This window comes from Phaseolus vulgaris, chromosome 9 (genome assembly GCF_000499845.2).
Source record: "Phaseolus vulgaris cultivar G19833 chromosome 9, P. vulgaris v2.0, whole genome shotgun sequence".
Lineage (NCBI taxonomy): Eukaryota > Viridiplantae > Streptophyta > Magnoliopsida > Fabales > Fabaceae > Phaseolus > Phaseolus vulgaris.
Window position 1 is genome coordinate 4,551,479 of NC_023751.2, and position 25,277 is coordinate 4,576,755.

The 25,277-nt window shown below is 39.4% G+C and overlaps 1 protein-coding gene across 1 annotated transcript; it reads right to left on the reverse strand.

The window, feature by feature from the left end:
* Positions 1–603: 603 nt before the first annotated feature.
* On the reverse strand, positions 604–5,450 carry LOC137822124 (uncharacterized). The gene is made up of 2 exons (XM_068627027.1): positions 3,846–5,450; positions 604–2,746 (listed from the first exon to the last, which is right to left on the reverse strand). Exon 2 carries the CDS (start codon positions 1,702–1,704, stop codon positions 604–606), a length of 1,101 nt encoding a protein of 366 aa, XP_068483128.1. The 5' UTR covers positions 1,705–2,746; positions 3,846–5,450.
* Between the last annotated feature and the right edge of the window lie 19,827 nt (positions 5,451–25,277).

Below are 25,277 nucleotides of genomic sequence, written 5' to 3' on the forward strand. Positions count from 1 at the left end.
GCATTAAAGAAACTCAAGAGGAGTTTCCATGGATTGAAGTGGAGTAGGAATTTGTGAGAGTGAGAGGTGAGGCCAACTCACTAGGAAAGAGTCTAGGCTAAGTCTTGAAGGAGACTAACCTAGGGAGAACTTAAGAACAAGTAGAATGGCCAAAATTAGGCAACATTTCATTACTAATTCCAAGTTAAAGAAATACATGTATAAGAGACTCCTATTTATAGGATAAAGTCTCTCAAAAACTCTCAAATGAGAGTGTGACAAGTGTCACCACCTTATTGGTGCAAATCTTCTCCATTAAGAAGAAGACATGTGGAGACTCATGTCTTCCTTGCCTACATTTCTATTTGCACCCCTCTTTTACTATTTTACACATTACTTTGTTTTCTATTTACATCTTTCTCTACTTTGGCCCAAAATACAAGGCCCAAAACTTCCTAACTACTCTATACAATTTTTACAAGGCTAAGAAGAAGAAAAAGACTTTACAAACTCTTCATTAAAGCTCGATCTTCGTCTATCTTCTTGGCCGAAAGTTTTGAGGCTAGACGGTTTCCATCATCCCCTCCCTCTTGAAAAGGATCTGTCCTCAGATCTGAATGATGCTCAATGACAGCAACCTCTGTTTATTTGATGGTTTCCTCCTGGGTCAAATGTCAATCTGCAATAAACATCAAACAAACATGAGATAAATTTCCTTTTTAGAAGAAAATTAAAAGAAAAGAAAACTAAACAAAAATAAGTCCCCTTTTCTTTAAAATTCCTTTTAAAGAAAAACATAAGGCCCATTTCAAAAATATTTTTGTTCACTTTGTGTTGTTTATTGCCCAAGCTAGGCAACAACATCACAAAGTGTTGTTTTTGATATTTTTGTGAAGAATGAGCATTATATAATTGAAAAGAAGAGTTCAAAGTATTGCAATCCCCCTTTAAGGATTCTTTCTCAACCATGCTTTCAGGGGGTGTCATAAAAGACTCTTCTTCTTTGTGGGTTTCCTCTTCTTCTTCCTTTTCAATCAAACATTCTTCTGTATTTTCTGTGGAGGAAATATTTATATCTATATTTGGCTCAGCTCCAAACATAGATTTTTCTTCAAGCACATCCTCACAAGGGTTTTCTAGAGAAGATAAAATGTTATCGATATCTGATTCAACTCGAAAAAAAGAGTTTTTTGTACTTTCCTTTTTCTCATTCTCTTCTTTCTTTCTGACAAGAGCTTGGAATTTTTCTCTAAACTCCTTTTCTCTTCTAACATATTCTTTTTCTCTGTATATAAAATTTCTTCCTTTTTCTACAAGCTCTTTCATTTCTTCTCTAAGCTTTTTCTTTTTCACATATGAAGGTGGAACAAACTTTCTTCTCATACACATCTTCAATTCATCCCAATTCAATATTTCTGATTTTCTACCAATTCTAACATCTGCTTCCCTTTGTATCCACCAAGACCTAGCATATTCTTGAAAACTTAGAGTAGCCATGGAAAATTTTCTATATTCATCCAATTGATGTTTTTCAAAGATTTGATCAACTTTTGTTTCCCATTCTAAATATGCTTCAACATTTTTATTTCCATCAAAGTAAGGAATGTATACTTCAGGCTCGATAGAATAATATAAACTTCTAGGCTCAAAACGCATCCCTTCCTTTTTTTGATAATGAGGGTTATAAATCTTTCTTCTACTATGATGATAAGTATACATAGACATATTTAAGCTTTGTATTTAAAAGATTTTTCACAAGAAGGAAAGTGAGTTTAGCACACAAGGTAAATTCCCAGGAAAGAGAGGTGGGTCACAATGGACACTCTTAAGTACCAAGTCTTTCCTAGCCATAACTTATCCCAATGCACTTCACAAATCTCCTTCCAATGAAAACTTCTTCAACACAAACAAAGAGTTTTCTAAAGAAAGAAACTAAAAGAAAGCTTTTAAAATCTAAGAATTTAAATTGCAAAAATTTAAACTAGACGACTCCTAATGGTGAGGCTTGTAGGCACTTGGGAACCTTCAAGACACACTCACCGTCTAAAGCGTGTATCTAATAAGAAAATTAAAGAAAACTTGTAGGAGATGGAAGAACACCAAAGGCTCTTCCAAGACACCTAAAGTAAAGATAATGGCCAAATTACAAAACTATTGAAATCACACAAAATTTTTTAAAAAATAATCTTCAAAGTTCTCTTCTCTTTTCTCACAAGTGTTTCTCTCCAAGCCTTTACTTGTTTGTCCTCCAAAGGTGAGTACCCCTTGCAAGTCCTTTGCCTTCTCTTAGGATGCTACTTAGAAGTTAGCTCAATTCTCACAAAGAACAAATTCAAGGTATATTCCACTTCAAGAGGTCAATAATAAAAGCAATAAAAGCTCAATTTGAAGAGTGAAACTCAAAGGAGATTAGAGATGACAAACACAAAGATTATCCATAAAATCAAGACAAGCAAGAAATTAAAGGTTTTCAAGAAAGTAAGCACTCAAAAGAAGCACCTAAAGATTGGCACTAGAATTGGATTACAAAAAGAAAAACAAAGAATGATGAAAATTCTTAGTAGACCATGAAATCCAAAATGTTGCTGCCCAATGTAGCTTGGTCCAAAGAACTCAATTCTCACGGGTCCCGCGCTAAGGAACTCCAATTGCCAAATTTCTCACCAAAATTTACGCTCCCTCATTATTCAACAAATTCCAATTTGCTTTCACTGATTCTACTTTAATTTCTTCAATTAATTGCACACCTTGGTAGTACTTGATTCACCTGCACCTTCGCCACACCATTTCTCATCAAATTCTTCAAATTTACGGACCCCACAATTCACTGCATCAGCTTCAATCAATTTGTAATTCACAAATTGAATTCAAATGTAGACATACTTTTTTTTTTATTTAATTAAAATCTGCACCAAAATGATCAACAATTTCAAGCAATCAAATCTGAATCAGAACAGCTAGTATGAAGACCTACGCTTCTCAATTACAATTTCAAAATTCACCAACAGCTTCACTTTGCCAATTTCACAAGCTAAACCGGAAAATTCTGCATCAAGACTTGCACCAGTAAAATTCTTGCTTCAACAAAATTGAACCAATTTAGTTTACGCACTTTGCTTTCTCTATCTCACTTTTCTTGCATTCAATGAGGCAATTTTAATTAAATCTCTAGATCAATACACCAACCAATTATGCACCGGAATTTTACTCAATTAAGCATTGCATCGTAAACACCAATTATGAACCAAATGATGCAAACAATTCAAGTCATCATACTACATCACAACATCGTGATCAATTCATCAAACAGTTTCAATGCACAAAATTATACCACCAAATTTTACTAATCAAAAGAGAAACTGCACACCAATTTCGAAACCAATCACCGCTGCATCACTACCAGAAACATCAAGGGAAACACCAGAATTTATTAAAACAAATTGAATGAATCTAATTTTTTTTTTTAATTCAATTAGGCAAATAAACCTCCACTACACACATGCATACTCCAGCTGCTGCCAAAATTTAAACCACAGAGGAATTTAAGCAAACAACTTATCTGCAGTTCTTGTTTACGTAGTTGCAAAACCAAAATTCTCACTAAACAATATGAACTCTAGCTTCAATTGATTTTGGTTCTGCACTCCAAACTGCTCTGTTCAACGCAGATGCCAAATTTCACTCTAATTCTAGAAATCATTTGAATGAAACACGCACCGATTCAAAATGAACAAATTGCAACCCACCGTTCACCTATTCTCCGATTAATCTTCTCCAAAATCGCTCCACAATACGAAGAACAATGAACGCAAAAGGTAGAACCAAAAATCTTCGGAATCGGAAGTGAAAGCGGAAGAAGAACTTACATGAATCAATTCATTCTTCACTGCTTTAATTCTTCGATTTTCAATTCACCAGACCAACTCGATCGTGATTCAAACAGATTTCTCCGGTCGTCTTCTCCGTTCACCGATTTCACTGGAAAACGCCACTGTCGTTTGCGATTCCTCCGTTCACAATTCCTCCGCGCGCGATTCCGATTTAGGTCATCGGAAATCACAAACCTCCGTTTTGCACCGTTACTATTCTTTGATCAATCTTCGCACACCGATTCAAAATGAAGCCGAAGAAGAAAAATGATGCAGAAGATGAAGAACAACAATGCAAATCGCAGAGAAAATTTTCAAGAATAAAGTCCGAGAAACCTAAACCAGATCTGCTATTCGTACCTCTGGATTCACTGTACCACCACAATTTCCAAGATTCCGCAAGAACTGGCCAGATTACTGTGCACACCACTGAAATGCTTTTTGAACCACGAAATTTTTTCGGAAAATTTTCGAGAATTTTCGAAAATGAATTTTGAGAGAATGACAATGGAAACCTAAGTCAAAGAAAATTGCTAATGATCTAGTAGCAATTTATGAACTCAAAAATGAAAATCAAATGCACTCAAGAGCTCTAATCTATGAAGAAATTTGAAAAAAATATCAAAAAGTTCAACTAATGGAGTTTATGACAAATTTGGACTAAACATGACTCTAGACAAAACATATATGATTATAAAATCAAAATGACTCAATTATATGAAAATTTCACCGAACAAATTTGAAGAAAACTCAAAAAATTCAAAAGCACACATGAACATGAACACAAGAACACCTAAAAGCACATACATGAAGGTTCAAGTAAGAACAATTAATTTGAACCGAACAAAAAGACAAAAAAACACAAAATCAATCGGTAAACATTCAAGACAATCAAGAACATTATGAACAACACGGAATTTAGAAAAAAATAGAAGAAGATCTTACAACCATAGCTCTGAATATCAAATGATGGAAAAACGATCTTCTTCTAGTGATGATCTTTGTAATTTCTTCTTTGGATGAATGATGAAGGAGATATGATGAGCGGAAGCATTAAAGAAACTCAAGAGGAGTTTCCATGGATTGAAGTGGAGTAGGAATTTGTGAGAGTGAGAGGTGAGGCCAACTCACTAGGAAAGAGTCTAGGCTAAGTCTTGAAGGAGACTAACCTAGGGAGAACTTAAGAACAAGTAGAATGGCCAAAATTAGGCAACATTTCATTACTAATTCCAAGTTAAAGAAATACATGTATAAGAGACTCCTATTTATAGGATAAAGTCTCTCAAAAACTCTCAAATGAGAGTGTGACAAGTGTCACCACCTTATTGGTGCAAATCTTCTCCATTAAGAAGAAGACATGTGGAGACTCATGTCTTCCTTGCCTACATTTCTATTTGCACCCCTCTTTTACTATTTTACACATTACTTTGTTTTCTATTTACATCTTTCTCTACTTTGGCCCAAAATACAAGGCCCAAAACTTCCTAACTACTCTATACAATTTTTACAAGGCTAAGAAGAAGAAAAAGACTTTACAAACTCTTCATTAAAGCTCGATCTTCGTCTATCTTCTTGGCCGAAAGTTTTGAGGCTGGACGGTTTCCATCAGGGTTGAAGTGAAGACTGGAGAAAGCTAAAGGGGTGTGGGCAGAAGAAGTACCAAGGATTGTGTGGGCTTACCACACCACGCCTCAATCTTCCACCATGGAGACGCCTTTCAGCCTAGTGTACGGGTCAGACGCCATGATCCCAGTGGAGATTCACGAGAGTTCCCCGCATTTTCTAAGCTTTGTGGCAGAAGAGTCCAACGAAGAGAGAAAGGTGAATCTAGACCTATTAGACAAGACCAGATAAAAGGTGAGGATAAAGGCTGAGGCCGTGAAGAGAAGAGTGGAGCATCAGTAAAGCTCTAAGGTGAAGCCGCGGCAGTTCTAAGTGGCTGACCTGGTCATGCGGAAGGCTCATCCTTAGGAGTTGGAGAACAAGTTGTCTCCCAAGTGGACTGGACCCTTCAGAGTGACCGAAGCCAAGGGGAATGGTTCGTACAAGCTTGAGACTCTGGAAGGAGGTCCCATCCCACGTAGCTGGAACGCAGCCAATTTAAAGTTTTATTTCAGCTAAAAACATTATGTAGTACACAGTTTAAAACGGGACACTCTTTTTCCCTTTAGGGGGTTTTTTAATGAGGTCACCCAAGTAAAAAAGAAGTTCAAGAAAAGTTTGGTCTTAGGTTTTCCTTCTCTCACAATGTAAAAGCAAAGATTAAGAAACAAAAACAAAGGCTCAAGGCATCGCCAGGGGTAGGCGTCGCCAAGGGTAGGCGACGCCAGGTGCAGGCGTCGCCAGGCGTAGGCATCGCCAGGTGTAGGCATTGCCAGATAAGGGAGCGGGCGCCGAGCACACAAACCAACTTGAACGAGAGGACACCCAAAGCAAGTGACGGGAGCACATTCTCAGGCGCAGGCGTCGAGTTGAAAGGTACGCATAGTATAAGTTAAAATCCGGGCGTCTAGTCCCTGAGCAGGGGTTAAGGGATTCCTTCGGGACGCCCCCTCCTCAGGTGAGAACAGCTAGCCCCGGTGTCTGATGTTTAGACACCTCGCAAGGAAGTGGCGGGGGCGTTTCCTTTGAGCGTGGGCATCAGATAGTAAGAGGTTTCGGAGCAGTGGAGAACCATGTCACTTGGTGCAGATACACACAATTAAGGAGAAGCGTCATCCTTCGGTAAACCTTCTCCTTAGGCGTAATCACCAAAATCCCTGGTCATCTTGGTGTTTAGACACACCAGGGACGATACGACGATGTTTCCGACACGCCTCTCCCTGGGCGTGGGCACCATGAACACTGATCGCCTTGGTGTTTTCAGACACCCTGAGGACGAAACGACACTACCCCCGGGCAGGCCTCTCCTCAGGCGTGAGCACCAAGCGCGCAGAGATAAGGGCTAAGTTGCCTTGGTGTTTAGACACCCCCTGGACGATACGGCGCTGCTGTAATAGGCCTCTCCACGGGCGTGGGCACCAAAGCGTGACTTTGTCCCAAGTGTTTAGACACGCTGAGGACGATACGAACTCGCGTTCAACAGGTCTCTCCTCGAGCGTGGACACCCAGTACAGATAAGATAAGCCCTCCTCGCCCTCGAGCGATGTCGAGGCCACAGAAGAAGAGACGAAGTCCTCCCTCGCCCTTGAGCGACGTCGAGGCCATAGAAGAGATGAGGCCAGTGGCGCCTTTGGCAGTAAGCGCCTTAGGGCTCAAGAAAGGTGAGTAAAAGAGTAAGTTGAAGATTTTTATAAGTCAAGAAGGCGAGAGAAATTCGAAGAGTGAGAAGAAGCGTAGAGAACGCAAGTTATCAAAAGCAGTACGAGCAGAAAGGGAAACACAAGAGCATAAGGCTAGAGCAATCAGTCATATACAAAGAGTGCAGAAAAAAGAGTTCACAACAGATGAAACCAAAGATTAGTTATATTAAGAAATATAGGGAACAAAGGTATTCAGAGTAGTTACAAAGAGAGCAATTATTTACAAAGTGTTACAAAGAAAAAGCTAATCTTCAGAAGCTGTCAAAGGCACGATTTTGCCTTCGACCACTTCACTGAAGGGACTACACTCTGAGACGTTGATCCCAGGGTTTGCACACGCTGCTTGGACCAGGGCCTCAGCAAACCCATCAGCGAACCCCGTCGCAGCCTCTTCGATTAACTTTTCCTCTGTGGCCTTGAAGTTCTCAGCTTGAGAAGCCATCTCTTGCTCTTTGGCCACTACAGCAGCAACCATCTCTTGAACCTTGGCGATGGAGATCACAGAGGAGAGGCTTTTATTAATGAAGGAAGAGGTTATTCACCCACACATTTGAAGTTCTTCCTTCTAGTCTTCTCAAAATTTAAAGAAGACATAAAATAAAGAGAGGACCAAGCATAAAGCCAAAGAAGTCTACAAGCTTTCAAGAATAGGCTTGAATTAATGTCTCTCTTTATAGTTTATTTTGTATAAATTTGTAAACAATATAGAATGTTTAAATATATAGTTTTTAGGAAGGTTCTTAGAGGGGAAACCTTAGATACCTCTTTTGTAAAGCATCTTTAGGCATTAGTTTAGAATTTTCTAGAAGGTGACTCTTCATGTCTCACTTTAGGTGCTAGAAGTGAGTAGCATGCAAGGGACTTTTGGTTAGCTTGCTTTGTAAGTTTCATGACCGGTTCTCCACCTATAAAAGGAGGGCTTAGGTCCTTCAAATAATAGAATTGATTTTTGAAGTAATGAAACTTTCCCAAATTGGTGATTGAGTGACTGAGAACTTGCCTTCTCCTCTTCCTAGTCTCATCTTGAGTTCCTTGGTTCCTCAAGTGGCGGCAATTCACACTTATCTTGGAGCATTCACACTTCAAGTGGCGTGTTCATCAACCAAGTTCTTCAACCACATAAGTCTTCTCCCTTTTCCATCATCTGCTTTCATCTCCATGTCCATATGAACTCTTAAAACATGTTTTTAGTCATTTCTTGCATTTCTATTCGGTTCTTTAGCTTTGTTTCTTATTTTGTTCGGTTCATCTTCTTCTCTGCTGAGTTTAATCGGTTCATCTTCCTTCTTTCTTGTTTTTTGTTCGGTGCTTTTCAATTCTTATGCAATTTAATCGGTTCATTACAATTCCTATGCAATTTAATCGGTTCAATTGAATTCTTATGCATTTTAATCGGTTCAATTGACAAGAAATGGACTTCCATATGAGTTTTGGTGTGGTGGCTCAAGTTTTGGTGAGTTCTTGAAACATAGAACATTGATCCAATTCTAGAAAAGTGCCTATTACCTTTCCAACTCAAGTTGATTCCATAAAATGTCAATGAATCATCTACATCTTGTTATTGGAATCATATCATGTGGTATCATGAGTTTAGGTTTCTTCTTGTTAGTGTTTTCAGTTGTTTGTAGGCTCTTTAATTCAAGAATTTTCAATTCTTGTTGTTAACTTTCTGTTTTAGGTTATTTTTTAGTTTTCTTGCTGTTTTCCATTTGCTAATGCTAAGTCATGTTTGCCTTTTTCTTTCGCTTTTAATTATAAAAATAAACTGACTTTGTTATATGCAGGGATTCAGAATTCGTGGTCGAATTCTCTCCAACTCCAGGAGTATGATGGAGATCACATAAGAGAGGCTTTTATTAATGAAGGAAGAGGTTATTCACCCACACATTTGAAGTTCTTCCTTCTAGTCTTCTCAAAATTTAAAGAAGACATAAAATAAAGAGAGGACCAAGCATAAAGCCAAAGAAGTCTACAAGCTTTCAAGAATAGGCTTGAATTAATGTCTCTCTTTATAGTTTATTTTGTATAAATTTGTAAACAATATAGAATGTTTAAATATATAGTTTTTAGGAAGGTTCTTAGAGGGGAAACCTTAGATACCTCTTTTGTAAAGCATCTTTAGGCATTAGTTTAGAATTTTCTAGAAGGTGACTCTTCATGTCTCACTTTAGGTGCTAGAAGTGAGTAGCATGCAAGGGACTTTTGGTTAGCTTGCTTTGTAAGTTTCATGACCTGTTCTCCACCTATAAAAGGAGGGCTTAGGTCCTTCAAATAATAGAATTGATTTTTGAAGTAATGAAACTTTCCCAAATTGGTGATTGAGTGACTGAGAACTTGCCTTCTCCTCTTCCTAGTCTCATCTTGAGGTCCTTGGTTCCTCAAGTGGCGGCAATTCACACTTATCTTGGAGCATTCACACTTCAAGTGGCGTGTTCATCAAACAAGTTCTTCAACCACATAAGTCTTCTCCCTTTTCCATCATCTGCTTTCATCTCCATGTCCATATGAACTCTTAAAACATGTTTTTAGTCCTTTCTTGCATTTCTATTCGGTTCTTTAGCTTTGTTTCTTATTTTGTTCGGTTCATCTTCTTCTCTGCTGAGTTTAATCGGTTCATCTTCCTTCTTCCTTGTTTTTTGTTCGGTGCTTTTCAATTCTTATGCAATTTAATCGGTTCATTTCAATTCCTATGCAATTTAATCGGTTCAATTGAATTCTTATGCATTTTAATCGGTTCAATTGACAAGAAATGGACTTCCATATGAGTTTTGGTGTGGTGGCTCAAGTTTTGGTGAGTTCTTGAAACATAGAACATTGATCCAATTCTAGAAAAGTGCCTATTACCTTTCCAACTCAAGTTGATTCCATAAAATGTCAATGAATCATCTACATCTTGTTATTGGAATCATATCATGTGGTATCATGAGTTTAGGTTTCTTCTTGTTAGTGTTTTCAGTTGTTTGTAGGCTCTTTAATTCAAGAATTTTCAATTCTTGTTGTTAACTTTTTGTTTTAGGTTATTTTTTAGTTTTCTTGCTGTTTTCCATTTGCTAATGCTAAGTCATGTTTGCCTTTTTCTTTCGCTTTTAATTATAAGAATAAACTGACTTTGTTATATGCAGGGATTCAGAATTCGTGGTCGAATTCTCTCCAACTCGAGGAGTATGATGGAGATCACATAGGAGAGGCTTTTATTAATGAAGGAAGAGGTTATTCACCCACACATTTGAAGTTCTTCCTTCTAGTCTTCTCAAAATTTAAAGAAGACATAAAATAAAGAGAGGACCAAGCATAAAGCCAAAGAAGTCTACAAGCTTTCAAGAATAGGCTTGAATTAATGTCTCTCTTTATAGTTTATTTTGTATAAATTTGTAAACAATATAGAATGTTTAAATATATAGTTTTTAGGAAGGTTCTTAGAGGGGAAACCTTAGATACCTCTTTTGTAAAGCATCTTTAGGCATTAGTTTAGAATTTTCTAGAAGGTGACTCTTCATGTCTCACTTTAGGTGCTAGAAGTGAGTAGCATGCAAGGGACTTTTGGTTAGCTTGCTTTGTAAGTTTCATGACCTGTTCTCCACCTATAAAAGGAGGGCTTAGGTCCTTCAAATAATAGAATTGATTTTTGAAGTAATGAAACTTTCCCAAATTGGTGATTGAGTGACTGAGAACTTGCCTTCTCCTCTTCCTAGTCTCATCTTGAGGTCCTTGGTTCCTCAAGTGGCGGCAATTCACACTTATCTTGGAGCATTCACACTTCAAGTGGCGTGTTCATCAAACAAGTTCTTCAACCACATAAGTCTTCTCCCTTTTCCATCATCTGCTTTCATCTCCATGTCCATATGAACTCTTAAAACATGTTTTTAGTCCTTTCTTGCATTTCTATTCGGTTCTTTAGCTTTGTTTCTTATTTTGTTCGGTTCATCTTCTTCTCTGCTGAGTTTAATCGGTTCATCTTCCTTCTTCCTTGTTTTTTGTTCGGTGCTTTTCAATTCTTATGCAATTTAATCGGTTCATTTCAATTCCTATGCAATTTAATCGGTTCAATTGAATTCTTATGCATTTTAATCGGTTCAATTGACAAGAAATGGACTTCCATATGAGTTTTGGTGTGGTGGCTCAAGTTTTGGTGAGTTCTTGAAACATAGAACATTGATCCAATTCTAGAAAAGTGCCTATTACCTTTCCAACTCAAGTTGATTCCATAAAATGTCAATGAATCATCTACATCTTGTTATTGGAATCATATCATGTGGTATCATGAGTTTAGGTTTCTTCTTGTTAGTGTTTTCAGTTGTTTGTAGGCTCTTTAATTCAAGAATTTTCAATTCTTGTTGTTAACTTTTTGTTTTAGGTTATTTTTTAGTTTTCTTGCTGTTTTCCATTTGCTAATGCTAAGTCATGTTTGCCTTTTTCTTTCGCTTTTAATTATAAGAATAAACTGACTTTGTTATATGCAGGGATTCAGAATTCGTGGTCGAATTCTCTCCAACTCGAGGAGTATGATGGAGATCACATAGGAGAGGCTTTTATTAATGAAGGAAGAGGTTATTCACCCACACATTTGAAGTTCTTCCTTCTAGTCTTCTCAAAATTTAAAGAAGACATAAAATAAAGAGAGGACCAAGCATAAAGCCAAAGAAGTCTACAAGCTTTCAAGAATAGGCTTGAATTAATGTCTCTCTTTATAGTTTATTTTGTATAAATTTGTAAATAATATAGAATGTTTAAATATATAGTTTTTAGGAAGGTGCTTAGAGGGGAAACCTTAGATACCTCTTTTGTAAAGCATCTTTAGGCATTAGTTTAGAATTTTCTAGAAGGTGACTCTTCATGTCTCACTTTAGGCGCTAGAAGTGAGTAGCATGCAAGGGACTTTTGGTTAGCTTGCTTTGTAAGTTTCATGACCAGTTCTCCACCTATAAAAGGAGGGCTTAGGTCCTTCAAAAAATAGAATTGATTTTTGAAGTAATGAAACTCTCCCAAATTGGTGATTGAGTGAGTGAGAACTTGCCTTCTCCTCTTCCTAGTCTCATCTTGAGTGCCTTGGTTCCTCAAGTGGCGGCAATTCACACTTATCTTGGAGCATTCACACTTCAAGTGGCGTGTTCATTAACCAAGTTCTTCAACCACATAAGTCTTCTCCCTTTTCCATCATCTTCTTTCATCTCCATGTCCATATGAACTCTTAAAACATGTTTTTAGGTCCTTTCTTGCATTTCTATTCGGTTCTTTAGCTTTGTTTCTTATTTTGTTCGGTTCATCTTCTTCTCTGCTGAGTTTAATCGGTTCATCTTCCTTCTTTCTTGTTTTTTGTTTGGTGCTTTTCAATTCTTATGCAATTTAATCGGTTCATTTCAATTCCTATGCAATTTAATCGGTTCAATTGAATTCTTATGCATTTTAATCGGTTCAATTGACAAGAAATGGACTTCCATATGAGTTTTGGTGTGGTGGCTCAAGTTTTGGTGAGTTCTTGAAACATAGAACATTGATCCAATTCTAGAAAAGTGCCTATTACCTTTCCAACTCAAGTTGATTCCATAAAATATCAAAGAATCATCTACATCTTGTTATTGGAATCATATCACTTGGCCTGCAGAGTGGTGTTTTTGGCAGCTAGCAAGCTGCAACCGTTGGTTTTGGCTTCCAGGGCTGCCTAAGCTTTTCCCAGTTTCTGCTCCTGGTCAACGCAGTGTTCCTCAAGCTTTTTCTGCTGCGCCTCAGAAGCCTTCGCCGCGTCTTCGAGCTCCATGATTTTAACTCGGAGGGGCACGACCTGGTTAAGAAGCTCAGCACGAGCTTTCCCCCGCCTCATGCAGTCGCTTGCTGGCCTCCTCCTTAGACTTTTGTGCCACCTTCAAGGAGACCTTGTAGGCCTCCTCTTGACGCTCCCAGCGATGGACTAAGCCCTCTTTCTCCTCCTTCAGAGAGGCGTTCTCCTTCTCCAAAGCTTGGAAAGCAAAGGCTTCGACCGCTCTGGTTTTAGCTTGGGCCCGCCAGGTATTGGCACAAGCAATGAAGGCGCCCATATAGTAATTCATGCCTTCCTTATTGGGCCCTTTAGTTTGGCTGCTGGGAGACATTTTCTCTAAGTAGCCCCTCAGATTTTCTTGGATCGGTAGGGGAAGTTCTGGGGCAAGTGGTGGGGCTGATATGGGCTCAGTTTCAGTCCCACCCTCCAAGGCCGTTGGTTGTGAGGGTGAGGTGGCGCTTGGAGGGTGCTCCCTTAGCGAGCCGGCGTCGTGGTTGGAAGAGGACGTGGAGGTAACGGCTTGGGGGGCCGCCCGGGTGGTCCTTCTTCTCTTGAAGACTTGTCCTTTAGCGGACTCGTCTTCGTCCTCAGAAGGAACCACCACCACCCTTTTACCTTTATCAAGGGGGGCTGGTGCATCAGTGGATTCAGCCAATGCAAGGGGCATGGCTGCTATGGGAGGCGGTGAGTTTGGGGGGTGAGTTGGAGAGGGTAGAGCTTGGGGAGTTGAGGTTAAAGGTGGACTTTGGGGGCGAGGGGTAGGGGAGGTGGGAATGTTTCCAGAGGTTGGAGGTGTGGAGACCCCACCCCATTTTGACGAAGACCCGCTGATGAGAATCAAATAAAGGAGGCTTTTATTAATGGAGGAAGAGGACATCCACGCTCACATTTGAAGTTCTTCCTTCTAGTCTTCTCAAAATTAAAAGAAGACATAAAATAAAGATGAGGCCCAAGCCCAAGAAGGCCAAAGCCCAAAGAGCCCAAGTCCATCCCATGAGGGGCAAGGCCAAGCTTTGAAATACTCTTGTATAGTTTTAGGAGGTGTGGTTATTAAATATCATCCTTCCATCTTCATGAGCAATTCTTCTCTCCTTCCTTTCTCCTCTTTCAATTGTTTTTTGTTAGCTTGTGTTCTTGAGTTTTGGTTTGGTGTTCTTGCTGTTTTTATGAGTTTTTGGTTCGGCAGTTTTATAATTCTATCCATTCATCTTGTTCCTTTGTTTTTCTAGCTCTTTTGTTCGGTTCAATTCTTTCCTTAGTAATATGTTCGGTGCAATTGCATTTTCTTCCACTTTAATCGGTTCAATTTGACTATAATTGGAACATCCAAATGAGTTTGGGATTTGGTACTAGTTTTTGGTGAGTTCTTGTCTTAGAACAATGATCCAACTCTAAGAAAAGTCCCTCTATAATGTCCAACTCAAGGTGATTCCTAAGAAGGTCAAGAACCTTTCTCTATGAGGCTATTGGGATCACATCATGTGGTATCATGAGTCTTAGGTTCTTCTTGTTTAATTGTTGAGTTGTGTGCACTTTAATTTCAAGAGCTCTTTAATTTTCTTGCAATTTAAGTTTCTGTTTTAGATTTTTACTTGAGTATTTTGCTGTTTTTCTTTTACACCAAGTGCTTGTGAAAAGGTTTATGGCACTCATTCTTCTTATGAGTATGGTTGCTCTTTTGGAATGGCATTATCCTTCCTAGAGTTTACCTTAAGCTTCCTTTCACTTGTTGTTAAAATTTGTGTTGTGTCTTTTAATTTTGTAATCATGTCAAGTTTTGTCTTAGTCATGTTATTCCATAATTGTCATTACTTCTAGTAGTACTTTTATTGCTTTGATTGTTTCTTGCTTTGGTGTCATATAATTTTCTGAATTGATATTGATCCTTTGTGCATTTTTCTTTTTAGAATTGAGTTCATACTTGTATTCTAGACCTATACAAGTTCCAATACATCATTTTCTATTATGTCTTTGCTAGTTCATCATCCTGTTTTTTTATTCCTATTAGGATTCCTCTGTTTCTGAAAAAAAGTGCTTACTGTTTTTCCTTATTGCAATTGATTTACTTACTGGAAAATTCTGAAATTCTGGATTTGAGATATTCAAAGTGTTAGAAAAGAATAGAAAAAAGAATCATTCAAAAATACGAAGTACACAAAAAATGATAAATAAAATAAAAAAAGTGTACAATTCTGCCGAAAAAAATACGGTAATCTGGCAGCGATTTTGAAAAATTTATTTCTCTCAATTGGCTTACTGTTTTTAATTGATTCCAGTGCCATTATTGAGTTAACATCTTGAAGTTTCTGTGGTTTAAATTTCATAATCCAGTTCGCTCTACATCATTCCAGTTAAATCAGTGAATATCAAGCACAGTTTGCATTAAAAAAAAAATTTGAAATTGTTTGGACTTCAAGGCCTGAGCGAGCTTCCATCTCCTTTCTTTATCCATTTTTGAATCTACATTGAGAAGACAAGTACTGTTAGGATAAGGCACAAGCTAAGTGACACATAAGGAAAGCAGATAACTCATATACAAGCTAAAACAAGCAGAAGTAGAAGATGGTTAGAAGGGGTGATTCCCATACTTATGTAACGAGCAAGAGCTTCAGCGTCGTATTCACGGTTTATCAGGATGGAGGTGTCGAAGGCCCCCACGCTAGCCAGGATTTGGCAAGCCTCTCGATCAGTCGAGGGCAACTCATCTAGGGACTTAGGCTTGGTGAGCTTGACCTTCTCCACCCAATACAAGGGAAAGCCGTCGAGAGCGGTGCGGTCGTAGTCAGAGCAGCACACTCTGAAGAATTTGCCCCTCCATCCCTTGAAGGATTGTTGGAACAAGGTTATGAGGACCCTCCCAGTGATACTGCTAAAGCTGACCCAGAGGCTTTTTCCTTGCTTCTTCACTTCGAAGAAGTGAAGGAAGATGTCGGCAGAGGGGGCTTGCCCGAAGTATCCGCACAAGATGCCGAACGTCTTGACGAAAGCCCAGTTGTTGGGGGTGAAGCTGGGCGGGGGCAACGTTGATCTCTGTTAAGAGTTCCCATTCGAACCCAGTGAAAGGCAGGCGCATCCCAATGCGTTTGAAGACCGTCTGGTAGAAGAAGAAGAAGGGGACCCCGTTGTTGGACCTCTCATCCCCACACACAGGCTCGCTTGGGATACAGGGGAGTACAGAAATGTCCTCGTCGTGCCTCCTAGCAAAGGCACGGTGTTGGTAGATGCTTGGCCTGTCAATATGGTCTCTCCAATCCTTCATGGAGGTTAGGGTGGAGCACTCTTCGAGCAGCTCGTCAGGGGCCCAGGGGTAAAGGGCCCTATAGTTGACCTTTGGGGGTGGAGGATTGGTTGTTGTTTTGGTACGCGCCATTGAAAGAGCTGAAGAATGAAGAAGGAAAAAGGTTCAGCAAATAGGGGTTAAGGCGGAAAGGGGGAAAGAAACCCTAAGAAAACCCCTACCCACGCGAGAAGTTCAGAAAGGGAGAAACAGAGAAATGAGGGAGAAGAACGCGAATGCAAAGAAAATAAACAGGCCCTGGCAGTTATATCCGTACAAAATTTAAAGGGGAGAATCATTGAAGGAGAAAAATCATACCTTTTGAGTATCTGGTTGGATGAAGATTGGAAGTGCGAAGGAGAGAATGAAGATTGCAGAGAAAGCTTGGGAAGATGAACAGTAGAGAGAATGTGAAGAGTGAATGAAACAGTGGTTTGGAGCGCGCGTTTTCGAAAGGTATAACGTTAACTTGAGGAGCGCGAGAGGCGGTAAGTTGTGGTTGTGCGATCGAGCCACGTGTCAAGAGATTAGAGCATAACTTAAAGTGTCACGTCCTCAGCACAGAGAATGTCACGTCAGCTGCTCAGAGAATGTCACGTCATCAGGAGTGCCACGTGGATGGTAGGGCGAGGCCTTAGTCTTTTTGCTGAAAGCAAGAGTCAGCTCAAGACTGGGGGGCTTGTGTACCGTCCCATCCCCGAGCATTGACCAAAGTTAAAGTCAAAGTCAAACATGTGGTGGGACCCGCCAAGGGGCCCAGGGGAGAAAGTCAATAGGTTGACCACTTTGGGCGTCGCCAGAAGTGCGCGTCGCCAGGGGTAGGCGTCGCCAGGTGTAGGCGTCGCCATGTTGAGGCGTCGCTGATGTCACCCCCCAATACCCGCGGGTAGGAAAGATCGTGGAGGGGGCGACATAGTTAGAGGCCACGGTACGGGCGCGGAGGCCTCGGGCCCCGGTACCTCAGAATAGCAATGAAGAGAAGAGACAGGTGGCTTCAAGGCCATAGTCCCAGTATCAGCAGGGGGTAGCCTGCCTCGTGAAGTACCCACGCCACCTCTGGAGAATCCTTGGGACAGATACGACCCAGAAGAGGGCCACGCCCAGGGGCGAACCATGTGCATGGTACAAGAGGAAGGCAGATACACTCCCGAGGCGAGTGACTAGAGGCTGGGGCGCATGAGTTGCACCCAGGTAGTAACCCCTCGCGCCAGATGCACTTCAGAGAAGGAAGATTTACACGTTGGAGTTTCCCTAAGTTGGGTTACAGCGTGGTAAGGCTTTCCACGTGGAATGGCGGTTAAGTCAGAAGGACATGTGGCAGTAAGCACTGAAACATCAAGGTATATAAGCTTCTCTGAAAAATTTACTAAGGTACGTTTTACCAGTTGCACACTTTACTCAATTTACACACTCACTCAGAGAGAGAGAGATCAGAGTTAGTTACGATTCAGTTACGATTCTCCGATACGGAGGTTTTGATGTTTCTTGCTTCGCTGACTTGATCGTCGGAGTGCAAACGGCCGCAAGGGCGCCCTTTTCTCAATTCATTTCAGGTTCTCACGACGGCGTAAGGCGGAGGATCTGAGTTGAAGACGAAGGAGTCCTCGAGTGCAAGTTAGAGCCACGCGCGAAGACTTTCTCAGTTAACCGGCAGGAACAGGGACCATAACAGAAAACTATTTTGTGCTTTGATTAAGCTTTAAATGATTTTATAACTGAATGCGCTCCAGTTTTAAATGCTTTGACCAGTCTTTGATAGCAATAAATAGTTTGTTCAGATTATGTAACAAACAAGAACTGAGTATTAATCATAGAAAAATAGATTTGAGTTTTTCACTGATTTTGCTTTTCAAGAGTTGAAGATTGCTTTGAGATTGTTTTGATCAAGAGAGTGTGGAATAGGATTTTCATTTGTATTGATTTCAGATCATTTTGTAACAAGTGTAATCCTTTTGTACTTTGTGTAAACTCTGTTGTGTGAGGCTGAGAAATGTTGCGTGCTCTTGAGGTTGTCAAGATCAGCATTCTTGGTGGTGTTTGTGCTGAGCCAAAGGAAGTGTGCATCTTGAGGGGATCAAGGTCACTTATTTGGTGGTGTTGTAAGTAATCTAGGTTTGGTTACTTAGTGGATTCCCCAGAGGTTTCTGGGAAGATTGGATGTAGCTCTTGGTTTAAGAGTGAACCAGTATAAACCTGTGTGTGTAATCTCTCTATGCCTTAAACTCTTTAATTTCAGTTTATATTTGTTAACTGGTATAAACAATCGATTGTTTTTCTGGTGTTGTGCTAAATTGCTTTGTGTTTTTGGAAAACTGAATTCTGAATCAAGTTTTCTCAAAGGAATTTCATTCTAGACTAAAAAGTTTGTGAAAACCCTCTTTAAAGCATTCACCCCCCTCTAGAGTAGCTGCATTTTCTTCAAGCTTGATTATGAGACGGCGTACGATTCAATGGATTGGGAGTTCATCTTTTATATGTTACAACAACTGGGTTTCTTTGGGAAGTGGATTGATTGGATAAGAGCTTGCCTAGTATCCTCGTCAATCTCAGTGCTAGTTAATTGTAGTCCTAGACAGGTGATGTGATCCAAAAACACATGAAGATGACCAAGGATGCTAAACGTGAAGGGTAATCTCAACAAGAAAATAAAGATGTCATCAACAGGAGGAATGGTCAAGGACCAAAACATTTGAAGTTCTTCCTATTAGTGTTCTAAATATGGAGGCCCAAGCCCAACACATGATGTCATCATCCATCATGCCTCAAAAGATTATTAAGAGCAAGGGCACAAACAATAATAGATGAGCATAAATTGATGTATCTTTTTATAAATTCTTTAGAGTAGAAATTAAGTAGAACATAAAAGGAAGGTGTAGATATAGATATAAGGGGTGCCAATGTACAAAGATAAGTCACACCTTCCGTGTAACATAAAAAGGTGTAGGTGTAGTTTTAGGAAGTGCCAAAGAAAGAAACCAAGTCACGCCTCCCTTGTGACATGTATTAGGCGCCAAATTCAAGTGCTTCTCATTTGAATTTTCCCACTTTAATTTCAGCCCTCTCACACTATAAATAGAGGTGCTATGCTCATGTAAATTCAGATTTGGAATTTTAAGAAAAGTTACTCTACTCAAATTGAGAGAGATTTGTGTGAGACTTGTTCTCCTTCTACTAGTCTTATCTTGTGAGCTTTGGGAGCTCCAAGTGGCGGCATTCATGCACTTATCTTAGATCAATCACCTTCCAAGTGGCTTGTTCTTCCCTCTCATGGCTTCAACCGCATAAGTCCTTCTTGCTTCATCTTCCATTTCCATTTCCGCACCATAAAATCAATTGTCATTCGGTTATTTGCTTTGTTCTTCAATTCTACCGATTGTTCTTGTTGTCCTTGTATTTCCTTTTCCATTCTGCACTTAATTCTCCATTTCATTCGGTAATTGTATTTAAATCATTGTGTTCCTTTTCAGTTTGAATTTGTGTTGCTCTTGTGAATCGGTTTGTGGAATGGCATTCATGTTTATGAGTTTGGTTCATCATTTGGAAGGCATTGAACTCCATTGATGTTTCCTTAAGCCTCCTTATTTTTTTCTTAGGTGTCACAAATTAATGAATATCCTAATCAAGTCACATCAACAGGAGTTCAAACCAAGGAAGGGGTTGAAACAAGGTGACCCGCTAGCGCCGTTTCTTTTCCTTATTGTGGTAGAGCGATTAGCTGGTGTGGTAAGGAAAGAGGTGGGGAAAGGGTTGTTACAGAGTTTAGTGAAATAAATTGTCACATCTCTACACTCTTTAAGAAGGTCACATAACCCATAACAGCGACAGTGGTGAGCATTAGTGATGCTTCTAGCAAGGTTAGTGAAAGTGGAGAAAGTTTGGTGTCAATATCGGTTAGAGCTATGTCGAGCTCACCAAACTGCAGAGCTGTCACTGAAGAAAAAAGAGGAAAACTATGACTTAAATGAGAAGAATTCCAGGAGCACTTCCGGTGAGCATGATCTATTGAATGAAACAAGCAAGTGTGAAATGGATGAATCTTGAGCTCTAAGTGGACCTCAATCGTGGCTACCAATAGTGGGAGATCACAAGGAAATGATTGCATTTATCAGAACCCTTCCAAATTCCTGAAGAGGAAGAAGAGAATGATGATTTTTTTCAAGCACACTTGCTGGAAGTTGTTTGATCGTGAATATAGTGTTGCCTTTTCTTTTTGTTTATTGCTCAGATTTATTTGTCAAAGTTTAGTCCCTTAAGAAGCATAGGGAATGTCCTGTGCTTATATAGGGACTTGTACCTTGCAACCCTTATATGGTTTGAGCAATTTTGCAACATATGTATAGGCTAGCTAAATGGTAGTATGTATATAAGGGTTAGTAAACCTCTTAAGTGCCCCCTTTTAATTTAATTTATTCTTTGCCGATCAAAAAGAAAAAAACAAAGTGTGATAGTTGGCGATTGTTTGGTAAAGGTGAATATGCTTTAGTATGGGGATGATACTCTGTTTTTGTGTAAAGCGAATATCCAAAGTGTGTTTACAATTAAGGTCATGCTCAACTGTTTTGAATTGGCACTAGGTCTAAAGGTTAACTATTTGAAGAGTCGCATAGGAGGGGTGGGATGCAGTCAGTACTTGCTACAAAGTTGTGCAACTATGTTGAATTGTGAGGTAATGAAGACTCCTTTTAAGCATCTGGGGTTGCTTGCTGGAGGGTGTCATAAAAGAAGTTGTTTCTGGGAAGGGTTGGTGGAGAACTTGAGGAGAAGATCAAGAAGATGGAAAGACAAGTTTATTTCTATCGCGGGTCGTTTGTGTCTGATTAAATCAGTATTATCTTCTTTACCACTTTTCTATATGTCGTTGTATAAAAAGCCAGTCACGGTGGCTAGGGAGGTAGAAAGACTTCAGAGGAATTTCTTATAGGGATGGGGTTCAGAAGGAAGGAAGGTAGCGTGGATATTCTAGAGGAAAGTTTGTGAGTCAAAGGAGAAAGGAGGGCTAGGAATGATAGAGGTAAGAAAGTTCAATATTGCGCTTTTAGGAAAGTGGATTTGGTGGTTGGGCACTGACAAAACAGGATTGTGGAAAGAGGTGTTGGAATTGAAGTACGGAGGACGGAGAGGCCTAAAGAATCAAGGGATTAGTAGGTCAGACTCATTGTGGTGGAGGGATTTGAAGGAGATCTTGAGGTTTGAGGGATGGAAAGGAAACTTTGAGGATAACTTTTCCTAGGAGGTAGGGAACGGGAAACAGATCTTTCTATGGGAGGAAAAATGGTTGGGTAATGAGAGTCAAGGAAGACAAGTTGTGGCAATGACGGGAATGGAACAACAATCTCGAGTGGAATAGGATGGGGGAGGAGTTTGTTTGATTGGGAAAAGCATCAGGAGCAAGAATTGATAGCATTGATAGGAAGTAAGATTATCAATGTGGAAAATAAGGATCAGTGGGTGTGGAAAGAAAATGGTACAACAGAGTTCTCAGTCAAATCCGCGTATAGTATTTTAAAAGGGGAAGCTGAGGGGGAAGAAGCCACTATGTATGAAGCGTTTTGGAGGATTAAGGCCCAACCATCACCTCATTTGTTAGCATGGCGAGTGTTGGAGGATAAAATATCATCCAAAGTAAATATGGTGAACAGGGGGATAATGGTGGAGAGTAGCATCTGTAGTATGTGTGGGGAGGAAGCGTAGACAATATCACATCTTTTCTGTACATGTAGGGTAGCTTGGTTGGTTTGGTCAAAATGTTATGAGTGGGTGGGTTTGGCATTGATGGTTCATCATGAGCCAAAAATGCAATTCGCACAATTCAGGATGGTTAAGGAAAGTTAACTTATTAATCAAATATGGCTTTGCTTGTGGATAGCAGTAGTAGGAGAATTATGGAAAAAAGAAATAATAAGATCTTTAGAAATGGAAATTTAGATCATATTGAAATCTTCACGATGGCTCAACTGAAGGTATGGTCATGGTTAATTGTGAAGGTATGTTTAGCGTGTTTTTATTACTCTGATTGGTGTCTCAAACCTCTTGTCTGTATGAGGTCTATTAAAGTCAATAAATGTTAGGTGTATGAGTAATATAAGGACGATAGAACACGGTCTCTTTAGTTGAGGTGATGTAGCTGAGTATGTCGTGCAACACTTAGTTGGGTAGATCATTGTGGAACTTAGTGTTCTTGCGTGTTGTAAGGGTGGAGGTGCTTTCTAACCTCTTGATAAGGGTTGAGGTATCCCTGAAATACCTTTATTAATTATTCTTTTCTTGCTGATAAAAAAAAAATCTTGGTCCGTGATTAGCATTAGTATGTTTGTTGATCAGATGCATAGGAATCTCGCCTTTCTACCCTAAGCCTTTGATTTGATCTTCCTCATTATTATGTTGTTGATAAGAAAGTGTACTCCCCTCTACTAGAGAATCCAGCAAGGAGATGCTATCAAAGGAATCAAATTGATCATAGGTGCATCGACACTGAGTAATTGCATTGGTTGATGTTATATATATTTTTTTTAAAAATCCTTTACAAATTAGAGGAAATGGAGAAGAGAAAGGGAGGTAGACCTAAGCAAGGTGAAGAAAAATAGGTGCATGAACGTTCCTCTTAGAGGCATGGCGGCATGGTTCTGTTCGTAAACCACATATAGCTCAAATGATTTTACAACATTCTTCTTCGCAAACTTTCCAAATGGCTTTGGTGAATTGGACTTGATCAAGTTCTTCCAGATATGGGCTTGGGTGAAAGAATATTTTATATCACGAAGGCTAAACAAATGGGGGAGAAGATTCAGGTTTGTGAGATTTTTTGAAGTGAGAAATGTGGGGCGTCTGGAGAGGTAGTTAGACCAAATCTACATCGGAAACATGAAGCTTCATGTGAACATCCCGAGATATCGAAGAAACAAGCTGGAACCCAAGAGAGACGAGAGAAAGGAATCTAGGATTACTCACACGGAGTTGCCAAGGGATCCCAGGAAGATGCATGTGGAGGCACCTGTTATAAACGGGAAGAAGAGAATAAAGGAGGTCTAGATGGAAAAGAAAAGGAAAATATCTTTTGTCGACGTTGTCAAAGGTGAAACACAAAAGAAGTGGGGGCATGTTATTAAGACAGAACAACATGTTTTACCATGGATGGAAAATAGTGTGATTGGTCAGTTTAGAGAAGAGTTGGACTTTGATCAAGTGGGTGAAGAATTTTTTAAAGGGGATATGAGCATGATTAGAATGAGGTATATGGGGGACAACCTGGCCCTGTGTTGACTTTTTACGGCAAGTGCACCGTGTTTTTCAGAAGTAATAATTGTTCCTAAGGACGGATATCGATCCCATAAGGAACAATGAATTATCGAGTACACTATTCGCTAAATATAACAACAGAACAATAAAGAGAGTTTTGAAGTGATTGTGTTGGCACTGATCAATAAGAATACAAACAAAGAATTAGTTGCTTCAATTGGAAAAATAGGGATTAGGTTTCATCTCTCTCACTCTCATGTTTTGATTAGCATGTCAATATTAAGTTCTTTGATTGAAATTGATGTCCGTATAAAAATCATTTATATCGATTCCTCGCATATAAAATCCTTAAGAATGTCCCCTAACTATCGATCCCTCGCATAATTATAAGAACAACTTAGAACGAAGCTTAGACGTTAATACCAATTAACATTTCAAGTTTATTCCTAGCACTCAAATATGTTAAGTATTGTTGTTTAGGTAAGAACCCTAAAAATACTTTCCATTCAGATTTAAGATTCTCAATTTGTCATGGAAAATTAAAAGTAAAACAACAATACCAATAATCAATCAAGAACTGAATATTTTAATATAAGATATCACCTCAATACATAAGAGTTCGAGCAGATTACTCCCAATCCCAAAGGGTAGAATTAGCCACGCATACTTCTAGCACCTTCCATTCTCCCAATTGGGTTACAAATCACTCTATGGTGTTTTCCTCTCAATCTAGCCCACTAGGGTTGAGCCTCTAGCCCCCAATTTATCCTAATTTTCTAGGGTTAGGTTGCTTCATGTGTCGCGCTAATGGACTAAGTGATAAAACATAAAAAAGGCTCAATCTTTCTATGCATCTTTTTCCATTCTGGGATCTTCCAGCTTTCTCTTTTTAGCTCAAATTATTCTCCTTTACTCCAAATCTTCAATCCTCCCTAGAAATATGCAATTAACATCAAATTTGGGAATAAAATGCTCTTATTCAAATAAAGCTCATAAAAAATGTAAAAAGGTATAAATTCATAAATTAGGGATTATTTTATATGTAAATTAGCAATAAATCTTCATAAGTGCCTATATTTTAATATGAAATATTATTGAAATTAAACACTTATCACCCTGCTAACACCAAGAGAAGGGGAAAGCATGGAGGATTTTTTTTTAAGCTCAACAAAGAGTGGTTCGAGAGTGTTTTTTAAAATATTGAGCGATGGTCGGCAGCTCATGTAGCGGGCCACAAAGTTGTCTGGGTGAGGTGCTATGGTTTGCCGATACCATTCTGGAACAAGGACTGCTTTGACAAAGTGGTAAGAGAAGTTGCTATGTTGATATCCATAGATAAGTCTCTGTTGTTATGGGCGAACCTGGAGTACGCTAGACAACAAGTCTGTTTATTGAAAAACTGCAATGTTAAGTTGACAAAGAGCATGTTAATGATCAAACGCTTAGTATATTCATTGAAGAAGAGTATCCAATAACTAATGGAGGCCAGTGCAAGTGTCACCATAACTTCTTTGATTCTTCGGATAGTGTTTCTTCATCAGATACCTATGTAGAAGAAACAACCTTTTCTGTGAAAAGTTGTGAGGAGGAGGTTAGGCATGATGGGGAGGAATGCCAGTCAGAGGGGGATGTGGAGGGAGGAGAGGTGGTGGGAGAAGGGGATTACAGTATGCAAAAGACAAAGGTCTTGTCATTTAAGGAATTTGCTACAGAAAGCAGAGCAAACTAGAGGAAAGATGCTAAGCTTTTCACTAATGAAGAAAAGAAGGGTCAGAAGGTAATTGAGGAGTATGCTTTTGTCAACTATTTTGACCAAGCATGCGATTTTTCTTGTAATAGCCTATCTATACATGTTGAGT

Coding starts and splice junctions, on each gene's coding strand:
- LOC137822124 (XM_068627027.1), bottom strand. CDS start 1,704: ATGTCTATGTATACTTATCATCATAGTAGAAGAAAGATTTATAACCCT.